The 23621-nt window shown below is 33.1% G+C and overlaps 3 protein-coding genes across 7 annotated transcripts in view; 2 read left to right on the plus strand and 1 right to left on the minus strand.

Moving 5' to 3' along the window:
* The window catches only part of LOC123902342 (peptidyl-prolyl cis-trans isomerase CYP59-like), a 29261-nt gene extending 26667 nt beyond the window's left edge, over positions 1 to 2594 (minus strand). For all 5 annotated transcript variants that reach the window (XR_006807564.1, XR_006807563.1, XM_045952036.1 and 2 more), the window contains exon 1: positions 2224 to 2594. The gene's annotated coding sequence lies outside the window, so the exon portion shown is untranslated. The remainder of the gene's footprint in view (positions 1 to 2223) is intronic.
* A 3690-nt stretch (positions 2595 to 6284) lies between these two features.
* LOC123907402 (carotene epsilon-monooxygenase, chloroplastic) lies at positions 6285 to 11944 on the plus strand. The gene is made up of 9 exons (XM_045957666.1): positions 6285 to 6996; positions 8150 to 8446; positions 8542 to 8739; positions 9130 to 9231; positions 9537 to 9677; positions 10027 to 10134; positions 10776 to 10858; positions 10962 to 11124; positions 11793 to 11944. The coding sequence occupies exons 1-9, from the start codon at positions 6508 to 6510 to the stop codon at positions 11826 to 11828; spliced, it is 1617 nt and encodes a 538-aa protein (XP_045813622.1). The 5' UTR covers positions 6285 to 6507; the 3' UTR covers positions 11829 to 11944.
* Positions 11945 to 15697: 3753 nt separating this feature from the next.
* LOC123907411 (putative leucine-rich repeat-containing protein DDB_G0290503) lies at positions 15698 to 23373 on the plus strand. Its single transcript, XM_045957679.1, has 9 exons — positions 15698 to 16079; positions 16986 to 17183; positions 17309 to 17431; positions 17723 to 17760; positions 17843 to 18011; positions 18385 to 21360; positions 21434 to 21559; positions 21720 to 21856; positions 22822 to 23373. The coding sequence occupies exons 1-9, from the start codon at positions 15999 to 16001 to the stop codon at positions 23057 to 23059; spliced, it is 4086 nt and encodes a 1361-aa protein (XP_045813635.1). The 5' UTR covers positions 15698 to 15998; the 3' UTR covers positions 23060 to 23373.
* The last annotated feature ends 248 nt before the right edge of the window (positions 23374 to 23621 follow it).

Here is a 23621-nt window from a genome sequence, read left to right on the forward strand (position 1 = left end):
TACCATTATGAAAAAGCATGTACAGTCATCGTGTCAAGGGTCAACTCCACTTTCAAGTTATGACTAAGCATTCACATCGAATTGCATTCATTTAGAGCATCAATTTAGGAACATCGAATTGCATTCATTCAGAGCATCAATTAAGGGACATCGAATTGCATTCATTCAGAGCATCAATTTTGGGACATCCAAGGACACATATTGAATTTGGGGACATAAAGCGACATATATTAATTTAGAGACAACGATGGACATATACACTATTTCGAATCAACAAGGGACATATATCCAACAATTAAAAAGGAAATTGCATTCAGGCCAACAATTTAGAGTCATTAAAGGACATATTATATCCAATTTTCACATCTGAGGTCACATAGGCATAAAACCATCATCCCAGTTTACCATTATGAAAAAGCATATGCATAGTCATCGTGTCAAGGGGCAACTCCACTATCAAGTTATGACTAAGCATTCACATCGAATTGCATTCATTTAGAGCATCAATTTAGGAACATCGAATTGCATACATTCAGAGCATCAATAATTTAGGGACATGGAATTGCATTAATTCAGAGCTTCAATTTAGGGACATTGAATTGCATTCATTCAGAGCATCAATTTAGGGACATCCAGGGACAACGATGGATATACACTATTCTGAGTCATCAAGGGACATATATCCAACTGTTAACAAGGAAATTGCATTCAGGCCAACAATTTAGAGTCATCAGGGGACATATATCCAATTTTCACATCTGAGGTCACACAGGCATAAAACCATCATCCCAGTTTACCATTATGAAAAAGCATGTACAGTCATCGTGTCAAGGGTCATCTCCACTTTCAAGTTATGACTAAGCATTCATATCGAATTGCATTCATTTAGAGCATCAATTTAGGGACATCGAATTGCATTCATTCAGAGCATCAATTAAGGGACATCGATTTGCATTCATTCAGAGCATCAATTTAGGGACATCCAAGGACACATATTGAATTTAGGGACATAAAGCGACATATATTAATTTAGAGACAACGATGGACATATACACTATTTCGAGTCAACAAGGGACATATATTCAACAATTAATAAGGAAATTGCTTTTGGGCCAACAATTTAGAGTCATTAAGGGACATATTATATCCAATTTTCACATCTGAGGTCACACAGGCATAAAACCATCATCCCAGTTTACCATTATGAAAAAGCATATGTATAGTCATCGTGTCAAGGGTCATCTCCACTTTCAAGTTATGACTAAGCATTCACATTGAATTGCATTCATTTAGAGCATCAATTTAGGAACATCGAATTGCATACATTCAGAGCATCAATTTAGGGACATGGAATTGCATTAATTCAGAGCATCAAGTTAGGGACATTGAATTGCATTCATTCAGAGTATCAATTTAGGGACATCCAGGGACAACGATGGACATATACACTATTTCGAGTCATCAAGGGACATATATCCAACAATTAATAAGGAAATTGCATTCAGGCCAACAATTTAGAGTCATCAAGGGACATATATCCAATTTTCACATTTGAGGTCACACAGGCATAAAACCATCATCCCAGTTTACCATTATGAAAAAGCATGTATAGCATGTATAGTCATCATGTCAAGGGTCATCTCCACTTTCAAGTTATGACTAAGCATTCACATTGAATTGCATTCATTTCGAGCATCAATTTAGGGACATCGAATTGCATTCATTCAGAGCATCAATTTAGGGACATCGAATTGCATTCATTCAGAACATCAATTTAGGGACGTATATTCAATTTAGGGACATCCAGGGACATATATTCAATTTAGAGGTATCAAGGGACATATATCAATTTAGAAACATAGAGGGACATATACTCAATTTCGCCTCAAAGGCACCAAAGTAAAAAGAATTCATATTATAAGCAATATGTTTGGTAAAAAATACATCTAATTGGGTCATCCAAACACAATATCCCAAAACATGTATTAAGAATTGTTTTAGAAACTATACAATTTCTTTCAATCCAAATTAGCATTCTTAGGCTTGAATAATCAAGACTCACCGATTTAGCATCTTCTTGGATAAACAACATTAACAACATATTAATATTGCAAACAAAAATCAACCTCAAAACAACATTCCTGTCAAATCGATTAGAAAGTTTTAAAAAGATAATAAAGAATCGAAAATTGAAAGAGTGATAACAATTACATTGATACCGACCTGAGCGACATTGATAAACTTGAAGGTCCAATCAAGATGCTTAGAATTCTTTTCCATTTCTACGTATCTCTTTCAAAATAAATCGAGCAAGGGCTGAAACATGAAACCCTAAAATGGCAAAACCATTCAAATAAACTTGTTAGGGTTTGAGTAATCAAGATTCACGGCGAGCGAATCAGATTCACAAACAGAGGAGAAATTGGCTTGAACGAAAGATTCGCGACAATGAGACATTGTGGGTTTGTTACTAAGGTTGAATCGAAGATCAATTAGAATGAAATTGAATTTGGTGTTAGAAAGATCGAAAACGGTAACAAAGAAACCTTATAACATGACGGTGTGCGTTTTTGTTCTAAGTCGAGTCGTATGGAAATTGCTTCAAAATAAGGTAGCTACGAAAGATAACTTATGTAGGAGAGGTGTTATTGGTCAAGGGACTTTGCAATGTGTCGGTGAGTGTGGCTTCGAGGAATCAATTTCACATCTATTTTTTGAGTGTCCAGTTTTTGCAGGGATCTGGTATCGGATAGGTAAGTGGCTTGGAGTATCGACGGTATTTCATAACAAAGGCTTATCGCACCTGGAACAATTTGAAGGTTTGATTGGTAATGGTAGAGTATTTGCAGATCGAGTCAGCGTGATTTGGTTTGCCAGTATCTGGTCCATATGGAAAACCAGGAATGATAAGCTGTTCAAGAACATGGAGGTGCAGATTGACAAAATTGTAGAATCTATTAAGATTTTATCATGGAATTGGCTGAAGTTTAAAACTAGTAACCTAGAGTACAATATGGCTCATTGGTGTTTGAATCCTAGAGTATGTTTAGGATGTCCATTTCGGTAATGGTTGCGCTGTCAGCTCTGCCTAGGATCAAGGGACTTTTCGGCTTCATTATTTGGCGCATTAGATCAGAGAAGAGTAATTAGATATTTTTTGAAGACTTTCTTTGGTGCGGTGTAACAGGCTGCAGTATCTGCAGCTACAGACTGTGTCTTTTTTGTGTTGGTGCCTTGGTTGTACCTCAAAAATGCCTTGCCCTGATCAGCTTGGGATGGAAACGCCTTTTGTTTCTGGGGCCTGAGTGTAGCTAGTGGCATTGGCGAGAGGTCCTAAAGTACCACATTTAAAAAAGCAGTCGATGGAAATTTTTGTTTGCGGAATCTATTGGTGTACCGCGGTACCGTTGTCCTGTTAAGGCAGATTGCTTGTGTATAACTGACGCTAGACTGGTTTCAGAGGCTTGTGGTGCTGATCGAGTACATTAACTGTCTGATTATTTTGCTGCGCAATTTTTGCAATAGTAGCCAAAGATGTGCGTTCGATTCTTCAGCTCACTGCATCAATTTCCTCACTGTTGTCAGATTTATGTGCTTGGATGGATGATCAGCTTTGTCTATTGCGTTTTTGCTGTATGTGCCCTGTTATTGATGTTGTATCAGTGGTTTGATTTGGTTAGGCCTTTGTGACAGCCATATAGTATGTCCTTGTAATAGGGAAGATTTGTTTCTGGGTATCTTGCTTTGTATCAGTTGGACTTGTTTTAGTGAATTTGCACTTCTTGTGCATAATTCACTTTATTAATACTATTTTGCTTTTTCAAAAAAAAAAGTCGAGTCGTATTTATTACGCCAATGAAAAGAAATTAAAAATTGAGTGGAGTATATTTTTTGGTACAAGCGAGTCGTGAATGTACAGAGTGAAAATATAACTTATCCGCATAAAATAATTAATATTCATTCCGTCCAAGATATATAAGAAAAAATCTGCCAACCAAGTTCATGTATTTTATTCCAAATTTTTAACTAAATATTAACTTTCTTTTATCTTGTAAAAAAAAAAAATTCTTTTATCAATTTTTTCTTATAATTTGGGATAAAATGTATATAATTTGGGATACAAAATTCTTTTAATCTTTAGTAAAAAAATTTATATAATAAGCTATTAGGTTTGGTTTAGTGGTGAGGGGTTTGAGTAGCATGTTAATATGTTATAGGTCATGGGTTCGATCGCGGGCTTATTATAAAACAAAAAAATACATAATTATATTTTTATATTAATTAATGACCAATTAGTACTTCTGTTGTAATAAATTTAGGACTGTTTATAAATAAAATAATAATAAATTCTCTAACAAGATAAATAAATAAATTTAGGACTAGTTAGTTAAATTTTGGTAAGTTCTCATGAGTTAGCTCATTTGGCAAATGACATTGCATTTTAAAATAAAGGATTTATTGGTTACATAAGGTCCTAAAATATATTCTTCTATTGTGGAAAAAATTAGACACTTTATAGCTAATTGTCATACTATAACTTTATTAAATGCAGAGTCGTGTGTTAGAGATTCACTTGTTTATCAATTTTTTTATATTAGTGACGAAAATAATTATATTTAATGTAATTAATGTTTTTTGTATTTTAAATTGATTTGTTTTTATTTTTTTTGCGCATTTTCTTTTATTAGGGTCAATTTTAATAATTCTACAGGGATTCCAAAAAGTCGGAGACGATCCTGCCTATTAGGGCCAAAAAAAATTTGCGCATTTTCTTGTACCAGCAGTACTTGTGGACGCTTGGGTTGGTTATCTCTCTGTATTTGCAGGGTTATTGTTTTGATTATTAGACGCATACGCGTTTTGAAGGGGTGGTCTCACCATTTCTGGAAGATTCTTACCACTTCTTAAATGCATACACTATCAAAACAAACTAAATTAGAACAAACCAAGATCAAACAAAAGAACAACTCAAACAAAACTTTATGAAAAAAAAAGAGTTTAATGGATATAGACAAACAGAGTAAAAAAATCTTTACACACTTAATCAATAAGAATGTTTCAACCTTCCATGTCATATTAAGAAAGTGTGGTTAAATGTGGTGACGTGACGGAAAATATGAATGTTTTTAATAAACTGACATAGCATTTCTTTTGTAAAATTAACGGCATGCAGGGGCGGATCCACCACCCGGCATGCCCTGGCACGTGCCCGGGCTCGGCACCCAATTTTTTTTTTTTAGGGTTGTTACTTTAATCTGAAAATTCGAATGTTTAAGTAAGAATTAATAAAATTTAAGTGTATATTCATAATCCTCATGAAATTCTGAGCAAAATGGTATATTTACTTGTCCAATTTAGTGCTAGAATTGAAAAATTCGATTTATGATTTTGGTTGTTTTGGAGGTTGAAGATGATGAACAGTAGATTAAAGGGTTGTTTTAATATATATTTATATATATTAATGAAGCCTTATTTAGACACAACCGTGCGTACTAGCTCAGTGGCTGAGAGATGAATTGGTCACACAGGGGGCCTGTGTTCAACTCCCAACTTCCTATCATTTATCAAAACTTTATGTTTATTTTGGTTTTGTTTTCTTTATTTTTTTACATATATATTATCAAAATTACCCTTTATTTCATTTAAGTTAATTTTATGTTATTTTCTTTATTAAACATATCTAAAAATCACAAAAAATCTTTATAAAAAATACTAAAAATATCAATTTTGTTTCCCTTTTTATATATGGTAAAAATAGTAAACAAATGTATTATTATTGTTTTTATTTGATTTTAATTTTTTACCTCATGCTTAAGTATAACCCAAAATACCAAAAAAATATTATTCTTTTGTGCTAATCTCAAATATGTAAAATATGTTGTAATTATACTTTCTTTTATATGTAGGATTGTGAGGAATTTATGACTTTTACTTATATAATTATTATGAATCAAATATTTAGATGAAATTCTTAAAATTAATTACTTTTATTATAATTTAAGTATATAAATAATATATATTATTAGTTTAAAACCATCTGATCGATCCGAAAACCTTAAACCAATAAATATTTGTGTATTTGTGGTTAAAATTGTGCCCGGGCTTAACACCATTTCTGGCTCCGCCACTGACGGCATGGATCAATTTTGATAACTAAAAAATTTGTAGGATTTTATTTTCATTTCATAAAAAAATTGTAGGGATTTAGTATAAGGCAATGTAGGAAATAAAAACCCAAATTTCATTTCATAAAAACAAAATTCATTCAATATAGAAAACAATCTACAAGAGTGTCTTTATGTACAACATGAGAAAGAGTGTCATGTTCTGTGTGCGCAAACAAGCAAATAATATCCCAACCTCGTTGCTTGGTTGGTTTATTGCCAGAATTGTTTTGTTCAACTTTTATGGGACTTAGAACTAATATGGTTCTTTACACCCGTGCTCAACAAAAACATCATTAAAAAAAAACTCTCATCGTATAATTGCTAAACCACCACAAAAACAATGCCATCATCATCTCTCTCTCATCTTTCTCTCTCTTTCCTCCCCAAACTACCACAAACTACTCTCCCTCAAAAATCTTATCCACTTCACCATTTCTCAATAAAATCATCAATCAACAACAAAACCCCACAAAAAATCACTAAAACAAGTTCATGGGTTAGTCCAGATTGGCTCACTTCACTATCTAAGTCTCTAACAACAACAGGAAAAGATGATGATTCTGGTATTCCTATAGCAAGTGCTAAGCTTGATGATGTTTCTGATCTTTTAGGTGGTGCTCTTTTTCTTCCTTTGTTTAAATGGATGAATGAATATGGTCCCATTTATCGTTTAGCTGCTGGTCCTAGAAATTTTGTTGTTGTTAGTGATCCTGCTATTGCTAAACATGTGCTTAAGAATTATGGTAAATATGGTAAAGGGCTTGTTGCTGAGGTTTCTGAGTTTCTTTTTGGGTCTGGTTTTGCTATTGCTGAAGGGTCTCTATGGACGGTAATCTTCAATTACTCGACATTGTTTTAATTACAATTATGTTTTGTTTTTATGTTATTGTTACGTGTGTTTGGGAATGATGAAATGAACTTGTTATAGCAATGTGAGATTGTTATGTGTTTTTAAGAGGGTTTGTTTTACCATTCAGAAACGTTTAACGGCACAACTTGTTGTCGGCTTGGCTTTCATTGGCGCAACTTGTTTTCTTTCTTGAAGTCAAATTGTTATTTATTATATAGTATAAAAACAGGGAGAAAATCAAATTGGGGGTAACTTTGATTAGTAAATAAGGGTTGTTTAGATTGACTTATTTGAACTTATCTGGTGTAAGTTGTGTCTGTTTGGGAGAGCTTGCGAAAACAAATTGTGACATATCCATAAGTTGTTTTCAGCTTATTTCCTTAATTTCTCCTGGATAGCTTACGAAAACAACTTATAACTTAGATAAATACAATTTGACTTTATTTTATCTTTTGTTATACAAATTGTTTATAGATAAACACTTATATGATATGTATCCGCTTATTTATGTTGTTTACCCATACAAGGCCTAACTTGGTTTTCATATTGAATTTCAACAATCTAACAATTGGGTATATTATCTTGATGATCATGCACACAAAATTTTAGTAAAATTTGCAGTGAAGTATTCTTATTTTAGCTATTTATTTATATTCTAAGAAGTACGTTATATGTTAAATTTAAGATATTTGATAAAGTATCATTTAGGGCCCGTTTGGATTGACATATTTTTGAACTTATGAAAAATAGCTTATGCAAATAAACAAGCTTTTATATTAATTTATGAGTTCTCAGTGACAAAAAATGTATCGTCATAAGCTGGTTTTTCATAAACTATCTTGATAAACTTATAATAATACATAAAAGCTTATTTATTTGCATAAGCTCAAACATAAGTCGATCCAAACATGCCCTTAATATTAAAATTTTGCAAAATTTTGTGAACTTGATTTAACATTTACACTTAATGTATACAATGAATTCTTGAATGGCGTAATTAACCCTCACACTACAGCTGATTCTCTTTTGGTGTTAAAATCAATTATGCACCTATACTTGAATTGGTACTAGTGCTTCAAGTAATGGTTTTATAGGTTAGTTTTTTTTACAGCTATTTTCTTATATGTATTAGGCAAGACGCAGAGCTGTGGTTCCATCTCTTCACAAACGGTACTTGTCTATTATGGTGGATAGGGTGTTTTGTAGATGTGCCGAGAGATTAGTAGAGAAGCTACAATCTGATGCAATTAATGGAACTCCTGTTAACATGGAGGACAAATTTTCTCAACTAACCCTTGATGTTATCGGCTTGTCTGTATTCAACTACAACTTTGATGCACTGAATTCAGACAGTCCTGTTATTGAAGCTGTTTACACTGCACTAAAAGAGGCAGAGGCTCGTTCAACCGATCTCTTGCCGTATTGGAAGGCAATCAAGTTCTTTCTCATATCCTGTTTATGATATGGAATTTGGATTTTTTGTGTGTTCATCATGCCGTTTCTTCTTGTTCTTTATTGCTGCAGGTTAATTTTCTTTGTAAGATAATCCCAAGACAAATAAAGGCTGAAAATGCTGTTAGTGTTATCAGGAAAACAGTAGAAGATCTTATCACAAAATGCAAAGAGATTGTAGAGTCTGAGGGTGAACGAATTGATGCTGATGAATATGTCAATGACGCCGATCCTAGTATTCTTCGATTTTTGCTTGCCAGCAGAGAAGAGGTACGCTGTATTTTTATAGCCTATATGTTTATCATTACTTAACATTCTGTTTAAGCTACTCCAGCTGAGATATTGAACATAACCAACTAAATTTAATATTAAATTTTTGAAAAGTTGTAAACCATCGACATTTTCTGAATTCTGATGTGGAAGTATCCCCATAAGGAGACAAATTGCGGCTTTTCATGTTCTTGTAACGTAGCTGTGCTTATTGCTCAATCACCGAGCTTTGGTTTGTTTAGTTACACTGTTACTTTCTTCCTGGAACATGCGATATCAGTATATGGTGACAATATTTTGGCTCATTTCTTTGTCAAATATACTTTACTTGAAGTTTCTTTTGATCTGTTCTTCATGTGTATATTCTTACATGGTGATTCTACATGCCAGGTTTCAAGTGTGCAATTAAGGGATGATCTTTTGTCAATGTTAGTTGCTGGTCATGAGACCACCGGTTCAGTGCTGACTTGGACACTTTATCTTCTAAGTAAGGTATCTAATAGTGTAAACCATAATTAGTAGAGTATAACACAATTTAGTTTCAATTATAACCAAATCTGTTTCTATTTTCATTGACATTGAAGTTGGAAACTTTAAAACCAATTTAATGACCTCATAACCTTCTTCTAATTTGTTTCACCTTTGCGAATAATTCAACGACTTTGTGAATTTTTATCCGTTATTATTTTTAATTTATCTATGTGTTATATAGCCTATGAATGTTAGCATTGAGCAAAAACAGAACCAGAGCTCCTTCATGATATTCTTCCTGTGAATTATAAGCTTTATTTATGCAGGATTCTTCCGCATTGTCAAAAGCACAAGAAGAGGTAGATAGTGTTTTACAAGGAAGGCGTCCTTCCTATGAAGATATTAAAGATCTTAAGTTCTTGAATCGCTGTATTATTGAGTCACTCCGACTTTATCCGCATCCTCCTGTAAGTTACTATACAATAATTTCCAATATGAATGTCTTTTTGACACCATATCTCGTGACTCCAAACCTTAAGCAATTAGTAATATCTCGTGACTCCAAACCTTAAGCAATTAGTAATTAAGTATATGTGACTTTGCACTTATACTGTTTTTATTTAACCTATTATTAACCAATGTGAGACTTCATCACTCACTCGCACATGAATTTCATAAAAAGTTTTCCACGAAGTCTCTCTAGACACAGCTGTATGTTTTAGTCTTTTATACTTTATAATGGAACTGGTATCTGAAATATCTTTGGCGTGTTTTTAGAGTTTCTGACGTGTTTATATAACTTAATGCATTCTTAAGGTATTGATAAGAAGATCTCAAGTTCCTGATGAACTTCCAGGTGATTACAAAATCAATGCTGGTCAAGATATTATGATTTCTGTGTACAACATACATCATTCTTCTAAGGTATTACTTGATGTTCTTATGTCAAAAAATGTTTCTTTTATGGGTCAAATAAAGATTCATGATTTTAATTTAGCAAACATGTAAACTTTTGTCAGGAATTTTGATGATGGAGTTTTTAAATCGCAGTAATTGGTCTTGTTTACTACAGATATATATAGCTGAGAAATAAGCAGTGGAGATCTATATTTTTTTAATAAGCTTCCTAAAATTCACATTATTTTGGCCTATCCTGTGACAAAACTGTCAAATGAATGCCTCATCATTGTTGTGCTTTTGTCCACTTTCATTTTCTGTGTTGTGTTCCTTCTCCTTCCTTTTTGAGTACATTTAGAATTAGAACTTGATGGAATGTTATTATTAAGTATGATTGTCCCTATAATTGTGTATTTTTCTATTTTTTAGTATTTATGTATGTTGTTGGTGTGTTTATTCTTACTTTTTACATGGAATTTTAGACTGAACAATAGTGGTCGGCGCTACGTGCTACTATATGAGATTAACAACATAGGTTTTAAAATGATTTGAACCTGTTTTGCTAGATCGAGTTCGAGTCTAATATGCAAGGTGTTGCACATGTTATCTCTCCTCAAAGAAGGTCACTATTTTAATCTATTGTATATATTTTATTTTGATTTCGTAAGGTTTGGGATAGGGCCGAAGAGTTTTTGCCAGATAGATTTGATTTGAATGGTCCAGTGCCAAATGAAACAAATACAGATTTCAGGTGCACATTATCGTTACAGTAAAATTTTATTATTATCCTTTGGAGTAATTTTGTTTGTATATCATAGTTCACTCGTATTTAGATGAGTCAAAACGTGTTACAGATTCATTCCATTTAGCGGAGGGCCACGAAAGTGTGTTGGTGATCAGTTTGCTTTATTGGAAGCTACCGTTGCTCTTGCAGTCTTTCTACAGCACATGAACTTTGAGCTGGTCCCTGATCAGAATATCAGCATGACTACTGGTGCAACAATACATACCACAAATGTAAGGTTACTCACTTGTGTCTTCTTTGATATGTGTTTTCTACAAGTGGTTTCTTTAGTCTCAGTTACTCACTTGCACCAAATTTTTAAGCTTTCTAAGTCTCACTTCGGCTTTGTTTGGTAAGACCTCAATTTGAGCTTATAGCTTATAGCTGATGAGCTCAAATTACAAAAAAAGCTCTGTTTGGTAATTGTTTTTCACTATGAGCTTATAGCTTATTTTACTAGCTTATAGCTTGTTTTCCAGATGCTATTTCAATTAGTTTTTGAGCTTATAGCTTATTTTTCAGATGAAAAAAATTAAATATTTTGTTTTTATGTCATTTCATACTTATAAGCTAGTTCAACAACTAATTTTACCAAACACTACAAACTCAATCATCTAGTTTATCCGCTATAAGCTATAAGTTCAAGCTAGTTTATCAGTCATCTGCCACTTTTTACCAAACAGAGTCTTCATGTTTTCATCAAGGGAATATTGAGCGCAAGGAAATGCTAAATTATACCTAATTATTTTAGGAGTGATACTCAATTTGTTCTGTGAAATTATAGGACCTTATCAATCTAGTCCTCCACATTATCATTATTTCAAAATTATCATTGAATGAGCACAAGGAAACTTCTAACTAGTGCATTTTAGTGTGATCTAATAGGATTTTGTTTTTGCAGGGCTTGTACATGAAACTGAGCCAGCGGTTGAAATAGTTAACATTCACTTCATCCTCACATAAACTGTAAAATTTATTGTCTATGACAAGTAGCAATAATTAAATCGTTATCATGATTATTTGATAGAAAAATATTTCCAGCATTATCATTTATTCAATATTTCCACTTGAACCACGGAGCAACTGCGATCAAGAGGGGGCTGAAACCACTTGATGCCAGAACTGACTTCAGAATCAGATTAGGCGGTCCAGTGGACTGGATACTAGTGGTGAAAACCAAAAAAATCAATTTTAAAATAAAGGGACTACTTTTGTGAGTTTAATAAAATAAGAGGAGAAAAAGAAATATCATTTTTTTTTTATCTATTAGTCTTACCTTTTCGTGGTAGATTGGCTTTGTCTTAAGCCAGTGTTGCCTTGTGTTTCACTTCATTTTTTGTTGGGCATGTTGTTTTCTTTTGCTTAGCTCATCCTCTGCTCTTTCTTCTAACTTCATCAAGATAGTACAAAAACAAATAATCAGTACAAAGCCCCAATTGCAATTAAGTAAGCATATAACACTAAAATATATTTGGGAGTTGAGTTCTAGAGGGATAAATTTACTTTTCTTTTTTAAATCAATAACATTATAAAATGTGTTATTTTTATAGTGTAAAATGTTTTAAAAATTAAATAAGTGCGGTTGAAATGTTATTATTATTATTATTATTATTATTTTGTTTTCTCAAATTTTTAAAAATATAAACTTAATACTCCAAAGTTCTCCCTTCAAAATCCAACTCTTAAATATACTCTAAAATAATTAAGCAAAATTAGGAGAAACAAAAGTCCTCTAAATTCTAATTGTTGTCATAAACACAAAGTCCTCTATTATAGTGACCACTAACCAGTACTAATGGACAAACTAACCAATGGAGCCAATGTAAAGCAAATCCACCACATAAATCTGGCTGCAGATTAATGATTAATTAAGCTGATCATCATTCTATTAATAATAATAATAATAATAATAATAATAATAATAATAATAATAATAAGTAACGTGTTTGATCGATAAGGGTAGATCAATTGGTAGTTACTAAAAATATTATTAGAAAAATTGAAGTTTGAATTTCTGATTTTTTACTCCGCCACACACTTATAATATGAAAGTCTAACCACTAAACTGCTAAATAAAAATAAAATAATATAAGTAACGTGTTTTGATGGTAAGAGAACGGGGGACATTCTTTTCTTACTAACAGCTGCATTATTCTTTGTGACCGGTTGGTGATTAACCTTAGATCAATTGGATGTGACCCCAAAACAAACCTGAAAAGACAAAATTTACATTAACATAAATGAAGTGCAACTTATGGTATCAGTGTAACACCTTCATCATTGCTATGTTTAAATTGATATTAACACTATACTGTATTTTAAATTCTATTCAACAAGTAATTTACGAAGAAGACACAAATTGAATACGACACTGCCAGCATTCCATTCTCAAGAGGAAAGCGCAAAGCTGTGTACGGAATAAACAATGGCACTTTTTTTTTTTTTTTTTTTTGTACAATAGAGGGTGAACAATAGTACTCTACCTTTGTAATTTGTATTATCATATGATTCTTTTTAAATTATCCCTAAAATAAATAAAAAATTGAAAACAATGTCAGTATATAAACGGTGGGTGGCCCGATTTCGGAAACATGATAACAGTTGGCTCAACAGATCGTGAAGAGGCTTGATACCATCTTAAAATTGAATTTTGGGCCTAACTCAACCCTACAAAACCGGCTTGTAAGGTAAGGATTGCCTCTAATATATAAACACTTATCCAGGCCATCTCGCAACCGATATGAGACTTCTTAACATTTAACATTCGAACTATGGTTGAATCCTTTGGAAACTGTTTCTTCCCAGCTTCTAACGAAGGGTTAGTTGAAAGATATATCAAGTGGAACCACAATAACTATTCATGTGTCATTCTTAATGTGGATGGAAGTTGTCTTGATTCCCAATTCAATATGAATTTGACGTTATATTATTAAAAACCCTTCGGCCACTATTTGTAGGTTTCTCAGGCTTCATTCAAGAGTCATCTGACATTTTGTTCACTGAATTGTATGCTATCTATAAGGGTCTCTTGCTGGCCAAAGACATGAGTGAACTTATTTGCTACTCTGATCCTTACACTGTCAACCTCATCAAATGTCATCATGTTAAGTATCATATTCATGTTGTGTTGATCCAAGATATAAAAGAGTTACTCTCTCAAATAAATGTTTCTTTTTATCACATACTTAGAAAGAGGAATTAATGTGCAGACTTCTTTGTTGAACTTGAAACCTTCTCAGATGTTGATTTCTTTTCAAAATGCTTACGTGATTTTCTTAAAAACCGCACAATAAGGACATTATTTCTTAATGATTTTTTTTTTTTTTAACTTTCTTACCAAATAAAATATACAATTATGTCCATCACACAAGAAATCACGATGTTGTCAAGGCAAAGTCTCTTTCATAGGCACATTCTTGTAGTATAGATAGGTTTTTTCTAACATGCACAAGCAACTCATGTGGTGCATGGTGCATAAGTTTCGAATAACATTATAATGAATACGAATTTTACAAAATTGACCGTTGGATTGAAAAATTATATCATATAGATCTTCCACAAAAAATTTTAGAAAAATCGAAAATTATTTGATATGTTATTGAGACCCATCAAAATTAACGGTTTATGAGTTTTTATTAAATACCGTTAATTTTGATGGATCTCAATAACATATGAAATGATTTTCAATTTTTCTAAAAATTTCTATGCATGATCTATATGATATAATTTTTCAATCCAATGGTCAATTTTATAAAATTCGTATTCGTTATAATGTTATTCGAGACTTGTGCACCATGCACCACACTTGTGCATGTTAGTCTTGGCCTGTATAGATATACTATTTTTAAGTTAATAGACAAATATAAACATATTCCTTTTCTAATTGTGAGCCGAATGTTGAAAATCAAATAATTCTACCAAAATCTTTTGAAACTAACAGCTGTTCATTTTTGTTTGCTAATAATGATTTTGCCATGGTGGTTGCAGTTAGTAATAAGCTGCAACTGCTCCATCGTATAAAGTAACAACTTTAACGTTCTTGGCCAACTACAAACGACACGTCAGCAAATAGAATCGTTCACAGAATTTTCCATTAAAAAAGGATAAAATAACTCCACTAAAGACTACACACACTGTGCATTGTTATGGATGATGGGATTTGACTCGGCTCTGTAGTGGTTTCATTCATTAATAGATCTCAATTGTTGATATATAATTTAAAGTTTAGGTTTATGTCAAATAGATTTGACATTTAAATTCAGAAACTATGTTAAATTTTAAAAATTATATTTCATCCAATGTAGATTTAACGGAAGGAGTTCCATTAAACATAATTCAGTTGACACAAACATTGCATGTAATATGCAAAGCTGAGATTCGAATCTCGGTACTTCCACTTATTTACATTAAAATATGAAATTTTAACTATTTGACAAAAAAAAATTAACAGGAGAAATAGATCTAAAAATTCGACCTCTTTATTTTTAACTTTATTTATTTATTTTCAATCAAAAGATTCAAGTTTTCCTGCATGTGATTTGACAGTAGAAGATTCTCTCGTCATCAAATCCAAATTCATTCTCATGGATACACAATAACAATAACAATAACAATAACAATAACAACAACAAAATAATTAGTTCGCACAAGCTTAACTTAATCAACAAAGCAAACATCATTGTTTATATATAGGAATCATGGTTCAAACTTCAAATACGCTATTTATTCACATTTTAAACAAAAAACAACAAAAACAATTAATAAATAAATTAAAAATATAAATAATATAGAATTATGCTTCCTTTTATTTTGGGTTGTTAATCTTTCTCGTGCCACTTTCTGTTTGTTTTCTCTCTCCCGCTATGGTTTGAAGGAACAATAAAATAACACCCTTCACAACAATGACCATTTAGCTAACTCTCTCTCTCTCTCTCTCTCTCTCTCTCTCTCTCTCTCAAAACAGTTGGTGATGGTGGTTGCAGAGAAAAAGATGATGAAAATCATGAATGTGATCGACAAAGAAGAAAAATCCACAACACAAAGCACATTCATATACACTGTGTTTGAACTTTGAACTGTGAAGAAGAAGTTTCTAAAGAGAAACAAAATGTTTAAGCTTCACAAACACAGGTCTCAGAAATCTGGTGATAAAATTGAGTTCAGAATTTCTCATCTTAAGGCACTTCAGGTTAATTACTTCTTTCACTTTTTCCATTTCAATTTCGTCTTATTCATCAATGTAACTAACTACTTTTAGTTTCTAATTTATGTGTTGCTTAATCTTCTTCGTTTTAGGAATTATTGATCGGTGATGATTATTTTTTTTATGTAACTGAATATGTTCGATTATTAGATATTAATTTGGAAATAACATAAACTGTTATGATGGAAATTTATTGTATAAGAAACGTAGTAATAATTTGGAAATTTCGGGGGAAAAAACGTCGAGATGAGTTCGGAGTTGAGGAATTACAATTTACATTGAGTTGTAATGTGTTTGAATTGAATTTTTATGAAATTGAAGATTCGGATCATGGTGTTTTGTTATGAATTAGCATTGTTGTTTCTGTTTTGATGGAATGCAGAAGAACTATGCTTCATGCATGTTCTGTTATTAGGACTAAATAATAATACAACATAACCATATCATAAAATGACTTAAGTTACTTGAGTGTTAAGATGGTTCGGGATTATAAGTTAATAAAACACTTATCTTATAAACTATTTCTCTAGCAAAAGGTAAAATGAAGTCAAACTGTATTAATATAAGCTATAAACTGTTTTGATAAACGATTGTGGAGAGCTTTCAAAGTGAGCACAAAATAGGTTGTGGACATGTCATAAGTTGTTTCCATAATTTCTCTCCAACAATCTAATTAACAGACATTTATGTTAGTAGATAAGTTCAAATAAATCAATCCACACTGACCGTAAATTTTATAACCTTCCAAGATTTCAAGGCTGTAATAGGGTGTTTGGATATTAGAGAGAACACCGTTAATGTTTGAAATGAAATATGAAATTCCATGAGGCCACAAAAAGAAAGTGCTGGTTTTGTTAATAACAAATGCTAATTGAATTCTAATGTTAGCAGGTACCAAAGGGGTGGGACAAGCTGTTTGTTTCTGTTGTCTCTGTAGAAAATGGTAAGACAATTGCAAAGTCTAGCAAAGTAGCAGTGCGTAATGGAAGTTGTCAGTGGTCGGATACTTTTTCACAATCTGTATGTGTTTCAAGAGATAACTCGTCGAAGGAGATTGATGATTGTCTCCTCAAGCTTATTGTTTCAATGGTACTACTATAGTACTATCACTTTTTCTGCTTCTTTGATTATTATGAATTCATTCCTTTTGCTGTTAGCTTTATCAGTTTGAAATAACTCTGCTTGGAGTATTAATAAATAATACCATTTAACAGGGATCATTAAGATCTGGAATCCTGGGAGAGGTCACAGTTAGTATGACCAGCTATGTGAGTTCAGATGCTGCTGTTCCACTTTCAATCCCACTAAACAAGTGCAACCATGGGACAGTTTTGAATGTGAGTCCGACTACTGTATTGTGTATTCTTGACTGACTGCAGAAAGTGAAAAGGCATTTAATTTTCTTGTGATTCATGGACAGTTATGTCTTATTTTATATTTGATTCCATGTTGATTTCTGTCAAACTTAGGAAATTCTGAAAAACTAAAGATTTTATGCATAAAAATATATAGTATTATGTGTATAGTCAGGTAGATAGATATATAAATGTTTTTATAGCTAGGAGTTCAATTGCAGCAAAATGTCATTGAGTCTAGAGTTTGAAATTCAGTGGTTATGCATTTTGCAGGTAACAGTGCAGTGCCTTACACCAAGAAAAAAACCCAGGTTTGTATTGAAGGGTGGTCTTTTATACAACAATTATAATGTCTATTATTTCATTAAATATTGATCTCTTGGAAATTTTCAGGGATCAAGAATCAAGGGAAACAAATTCTCATTTGAAGGGTATGAATGAAAATAATGATGAACTGAATCTCAAGTCCAATGAATCTGATTGTTCATATGTACAGAGTGTTGAATCTAACTCTGTTGGTGATGTGGACTCTACCTTATCAACTGGAGAAGTTGAGACTATGGTAAAATTGCAATGCTTTCCCTATTATCACTGCACATATGGTTCTAAATTCTAGTCCATGCATGCATATTGGTACATAATAACTCTTTGTGCCTATAATATACTGCATTCATTTAGTAATACTTGTACCCTTATCTACGTAAAGACTACATCTTTTGAGAGAATTTTGTGCGGATAATAACTATATTTCATCCTTTGGGTCCTTGAAGTCATTCATTGTACAGAGTTGTCTTCAAGCAGGGTCTAGGAGACAAAAGGATTTCTTTGTGCAGAACTATCATCTTGCTTCTCTCCATATTTGAGTTGTGATTTGTGACATAATTCATTATTAATCGTCTTTATTAAGATACTGACACATTGAACCTTGCCTGCAGGCAACAAGTCTTTCTGGTTCCGTATCAAACTACAGCTATAACTCAGCCGAGGATTCCATAGGAAGGGGAAATATCTCCCCGTGCATCAGTGACAGGCAGAGCCCGACAAATGGACAAGGTTCTACCAGTTCGCAGAAAAGTGTTTCCAATTATGATTATCCTGTTAACAACTCTTCTCAATCGAATCGTTCATCATTTAATTGCCAAAATATGCAAGACATTGGTGCATCATCTGCTAAGATGACCAACGGTTCTACTAACAGTGTTGAAGCTGCAGAAGACACAAGTGAAGAGCTACGGGCAGAAGCAAAGATGTGGGAGATGAACGCCAGAAAGCTATTGGGTGACTTGGAGATGTTGAGGACAGAATTCTCAGATCAATCCAAAAAGCTGGCAGGTCTGGAAATGGACCTTTCAACAGCATATGTCGAACGCGATAGTTTGAAAAAAGAAGTTGACCACTTAACATTGCCATCAGGAGATCCAATAGTGAGACAAAAAACTTTGGAAGATTCAATATCTCAAGGTGAATGCATTCCAGAAATAGAAAATGCTTTAAAAGATGAATTAAAGTTCCAGAAAGAATCCAATTCCAACTTGTCATTGCAACTAAAGAAGAGCCAGGAAGCAAATGTTGAGCTTGTTTCTGTTCTGCAGGAACTAGAAGAAACCATAGAACAGCAAAAACTTGAGATAGAAAATCTTTCATCATTACCCTCAAAACTCAGTGCTCTCGAGAAATCTTTACAGATAAGTGAAGAAGGAAATAGGATCTTTATGCAACAAATAGAGCAGTTGGAGGAATCAAATAAAAATCTGCTGGCTAAAGTGCAAAACCTGGAAGAGAAGTTGGAGGATAAAATGCAAGACATTGAGTATGCAAAGATTTCAAACAACAAAACACTTTCAGATATTGAAATGGAATATGAAAGAAAGTTATCTTCTAAAGAGGAAGAAATCTCAATTTTGAAAGCAAGGCTGTTAGAATCTGTCCCAGAAACATGTAATGCGGAGACTGCGTCCAAAAATATTGGTGATGCAGATCTTTTGGAACAAATGGAAACACTGAAAGAGAAAGTTCAGGAACTTGAGATGGACTGTAATGAGCTTACAAATGAAAACCTCGAGCTTTTATTCAAACTAAAAGAAGCAAAGACCAATTCAAAAGATGGATGTACATCCAAAGATCTTTTGTCAGACATGCTCAATGATCAATCTTTTTTGAGTTTTGAGTCTGAATCAAGCAACAATTTATTTAGAATATTTCATTCAGAAGACATACTCCCGGAGGAAAGCGCCAAGAAGATTAATAACGATGGTCATATTTCAATTCAAGAGCTTGAGACTTCCAAATCAGCACAAGTCAAAATCACAGATCTAAATAATGAACTAACTGATAGAACATATGAGATGGAAAACCTTGAGGTGAACTTATCAAGTAAAGAAAAAGAGATTGAGGTTCTTCAGAAGCTCCTGAGTGAGTTGGAAGCCAAGGTTTATCATCTTGAACAAGAGAAACTTCAACTAGAGGAACACATGGAGGACAGGTTAAAAGAAAAAACACATGAAATGAAGCACAGCAGATCAGATATAGAACATGAAAATGGACAATTGTTGACGCGGGTTTCTGTTTTAGAAAGTCAAGTGAGAGGTTTGACAAACGAACAAGAGTCCCAATTATCAGAACTAGAGAATGCTAGAAATAATGCTTCAAGGCTTCAAGAGAAGGTTATGGAGATGCAGTCTGAGATGGATTCTTCCATTGAAGATTTGGAACAAAAACTAAATGCGACACAATTTCATTGGTCAGAAGCACAAGAAGAATGTGAATATCTCAGAGGAGAAAATCAGCAGTTACAAATTACCATTGAAAATCTTGAAGAAGAATGCAATTCATTTGAGAAGCTAAATGGATATTTGAGTCAGCAAAAGTTGGATTTAGAGGAGCGTTGCTCCCTTGTGGGAGCCAGGTTAAGGGAATCAGGCAAAAGATTTGCTGATTTCTGTGGAAGAGTAGGATTGCTAGAAAATAAATATGCTTTAATGATGGAAGATATTGCATCAAAAGAAATGAATTTAAATTCAGATATGGATGGTATTTTGGATGAAAATAGGAAACATATGGATCAGGGTCAAAGCTTATTGAATCAGATTCAAATGGAGAAGATGGTAGAAATTCAGAACCTTAAACTAGAAGTAGAGAATCTCAGCCTGAAACTTTCAGCAGCCTATGATGAAAAGGAGAGAATAGCTTCCAATGCTTTGCTTGAAGTATCCACATTACGTGATGAAAAAGCCAAACTGGAATCTGCTTTTGGAGAAGCTCAATCTAAAGTGATTTTGTCCAAGACTGAGATTAATATGATGCAGAGTGAATATGAACAGAAGTTGAAAGACATAACAACTGAACTGATGGCTGAACATGAAAAATTGTCAGAGCTGGTGGAGGACTACAAATCAAGAGAACTGAAACTCAAAAGCACTATAAGTTCCCTTGAATCAAAACTCACAGTCACTGAATATGGAAGACAGCAATACATGGAAGAATACGGCAATTTGAAGGTTCAGTTGCAGCAGACATGTGAACTTGAAAATGAGATTATGGCTCTCAAGAGTGAGCTCAACGCTTCCAATACTGAGAAAGAGAGACTGGAAGCCTCATTATGCTTGAAATCTGAACTATGTGAAGATCTGAAGGCAGAGAATACATCATTTGAACGAAAGATATCAAGCTTGGAGAAGGATGCATCAGAATTGGAGCATTGCAAGAGAACTAAAGCATCCCTTGAAGAAAGGCTTACACAGTTGAAAAATGAATTGATTGCAAGAGACACAAGATGTGTCCAGGAAAAATCTGATCTTCAGAAAAAAGCTCAAGCCCTTGAAGAAGAATTGAAACTGATTAAGGAACAAAAGCGAAATCATGTTTCGAAGCTAAACAGGAAACCTGTTAACGATGATCAGAAGGCCTCAAAAGTTAGTCTCTTTTTCATAAGTTACATGATATCATTGTGATGACACGACTAACAATTTTATTTCTTTGATTTAGCTTAATTCTATGGTTAAGAATACCAATCAAGTTCGTGGCAATAGAAAAAAGCCATCTTTAAAGAATGACAGAGAAATCCTGAAAGATCAACAGGACCCTTATTACAGCAGGAAACATCAGAATGAGGTGATGTGTTGAATTTTTCTTAATTTTATTTTACCTCCTTTTCAAATGTTACCAAGTATATTTTATGGTTTCAATTGTGTGGCCCAAAGAGATCATGTCAAATAATTGCAATCTCGCTGAAAGTTAAATGTTTCTGTTTGTCTCTCCTTTTTCTTCATAGGTGGAAAGTGAGCATGGACTTCTTGATGAAAATGTTCATGTGATTGAAGTTGATTCAGTATCAAAGGCTCAATTGCTTGAAAATGAAGTAGAAAAGGCAAAAGAAGCCAATGACATATATGAAGTTCAACTCAACAGGTCAGAGGAACACATTATGACTTCTTATTCTGTTTATCCTATTCTTTTATTTAGAAATTTGCAGACAATAACAAAACCCTTTATCCACAAGGTGGGTTATTTAGAATTACTTTAACAAAAAATATTTCCGATGTCTTGAAAGAAAGGATGTTTGAAATTGGAACATATTCATACGTTGGTAGTTGTACAAATTAGGGATAATATATGAGTATGGAATTGTGCTTTAGGGAAACTGATATAAAATCTGTCCAGAATGTTATGGTTAAGCCATATTAGGCTATGGGGTACTTTGCTCGCAGCGATCGTTATCAGGTAAAAAACCATGTAAAAGTTCGAAAAGTAAAAGAAACATTGAATTACAAAAGGCGATGCCAAATTTGTTATTAATTATGTCTTAGTATGGTTTTCTACTGTCCCAAAAGGAACTTTTTAGAGCCTTAAGAGTGGAGTTTCGGAAAGGAAAAAAAAACTGCGATCTCAAATCTCATTCTTACCTCAATGTCCAAGATCAGTCTACCAAATAATGTCTAGTTCCTCCATAAAATTAAATGATTGTGTTTTGATATACAATTATAAGATCTGGTTTTCACTTGGTTCATTTGGTTGTTAGTGAGGCTTGTGTTTTATTTTCTTTAGCAATTGGTGGGATTTAGAACCAAGTTGGATACAGTCGAAATACACATGCATAATTCATTTAGGGATATCAGAATATAGGTACATTGTTCAAAGAAGTTGTGGTTACTCTGCTGCTAACTATTTGAAGCCAATTTTAAGGCAGCAAGGTATATCCGTTTTATACGGTTTAGGTCAGCCTATAAATCAGGATTGCAGGCATTTGAAACATAGGGAAATAGCCTGCTCAAGTAATTTGTATTATACCTTTGATTTTAGGTCATGCTCACTCATGCCTTATTGATCTATTTAGCCATTTGTGTTATAAATTTCCTTGTATTTTCATCCTATAGGTCATCACCTCAAGGACGAAACAACCAGGCAAGTGGCCCAGTTAAATCGATGGCTGAAGAAGAACTAGTGACGAAAGAAAAGTTTGAACGTACAAAATCAAAACTAGAGGAAGAGTTGACAGATATTCAGGACCGCTACTTCCACATGAGCCTTAAATATGCAGAGGTAGAAGCTCAGCGTGAAGAACTTGTAATGCAACTCAGGGTTGCTAAGAGCAAAAAAGGATGGCTCTCGTAGAACTATGACCATTATCATTTTTTATCCTTACAAATCTCAGGTGCACTATACCATGAATTTGAAGTGTCACAAAGTTTTCAATCTGTTATAGCCTTATAGGATGTATAGTAGTAGTATACTTAATTTTGAAAAGGATCATTGGTTTGGAGTGAAATAATGAAACCATAACGGTCGTTGTAAATATCAGAAATTTTGAAATTAGAATTTAACACAGAAAATATCTAAATTGTGATATTATGATTGTCTTGTGGTTGATACTAGTAGCTTTGTTATATGTACACTTTTCTTTGGTATCCCTCCACTGAGTGGACCTATTACATGGTTTCAGTTTCCAAATATTAAACTTTCATGTAATGTTTAAGATGGAAGTGATTAAGAAAGATTTCTTACTTTGTTACCTGCATAGAATACTATTCTAGAAAATAATAGTAGTGATTGTGTCCATGTTTAGAAATAAACATTTCTATGGAAGAAGGTGATTATCTTATCCACACACGTGTTGTAAAATATGAATTAAAAAATTTATTTATCTAAATTGTACTTTACAGCTTATCCATGTTAC

This window comes from Trifolium pratense, linkage group LG1 (assembly GCF_020283565.1).
Source record: "Trifolium pratense cultivar HEN17-A07 linkage group LG1, ARS_RC_1.1, whole genome shotgun sequence".
NCBI lineage: Eukaryota > Viridiplantae > Streptophyta > Magnoliopsida > Fabales > Fabaceae > Trifolium > Trifolium pratense.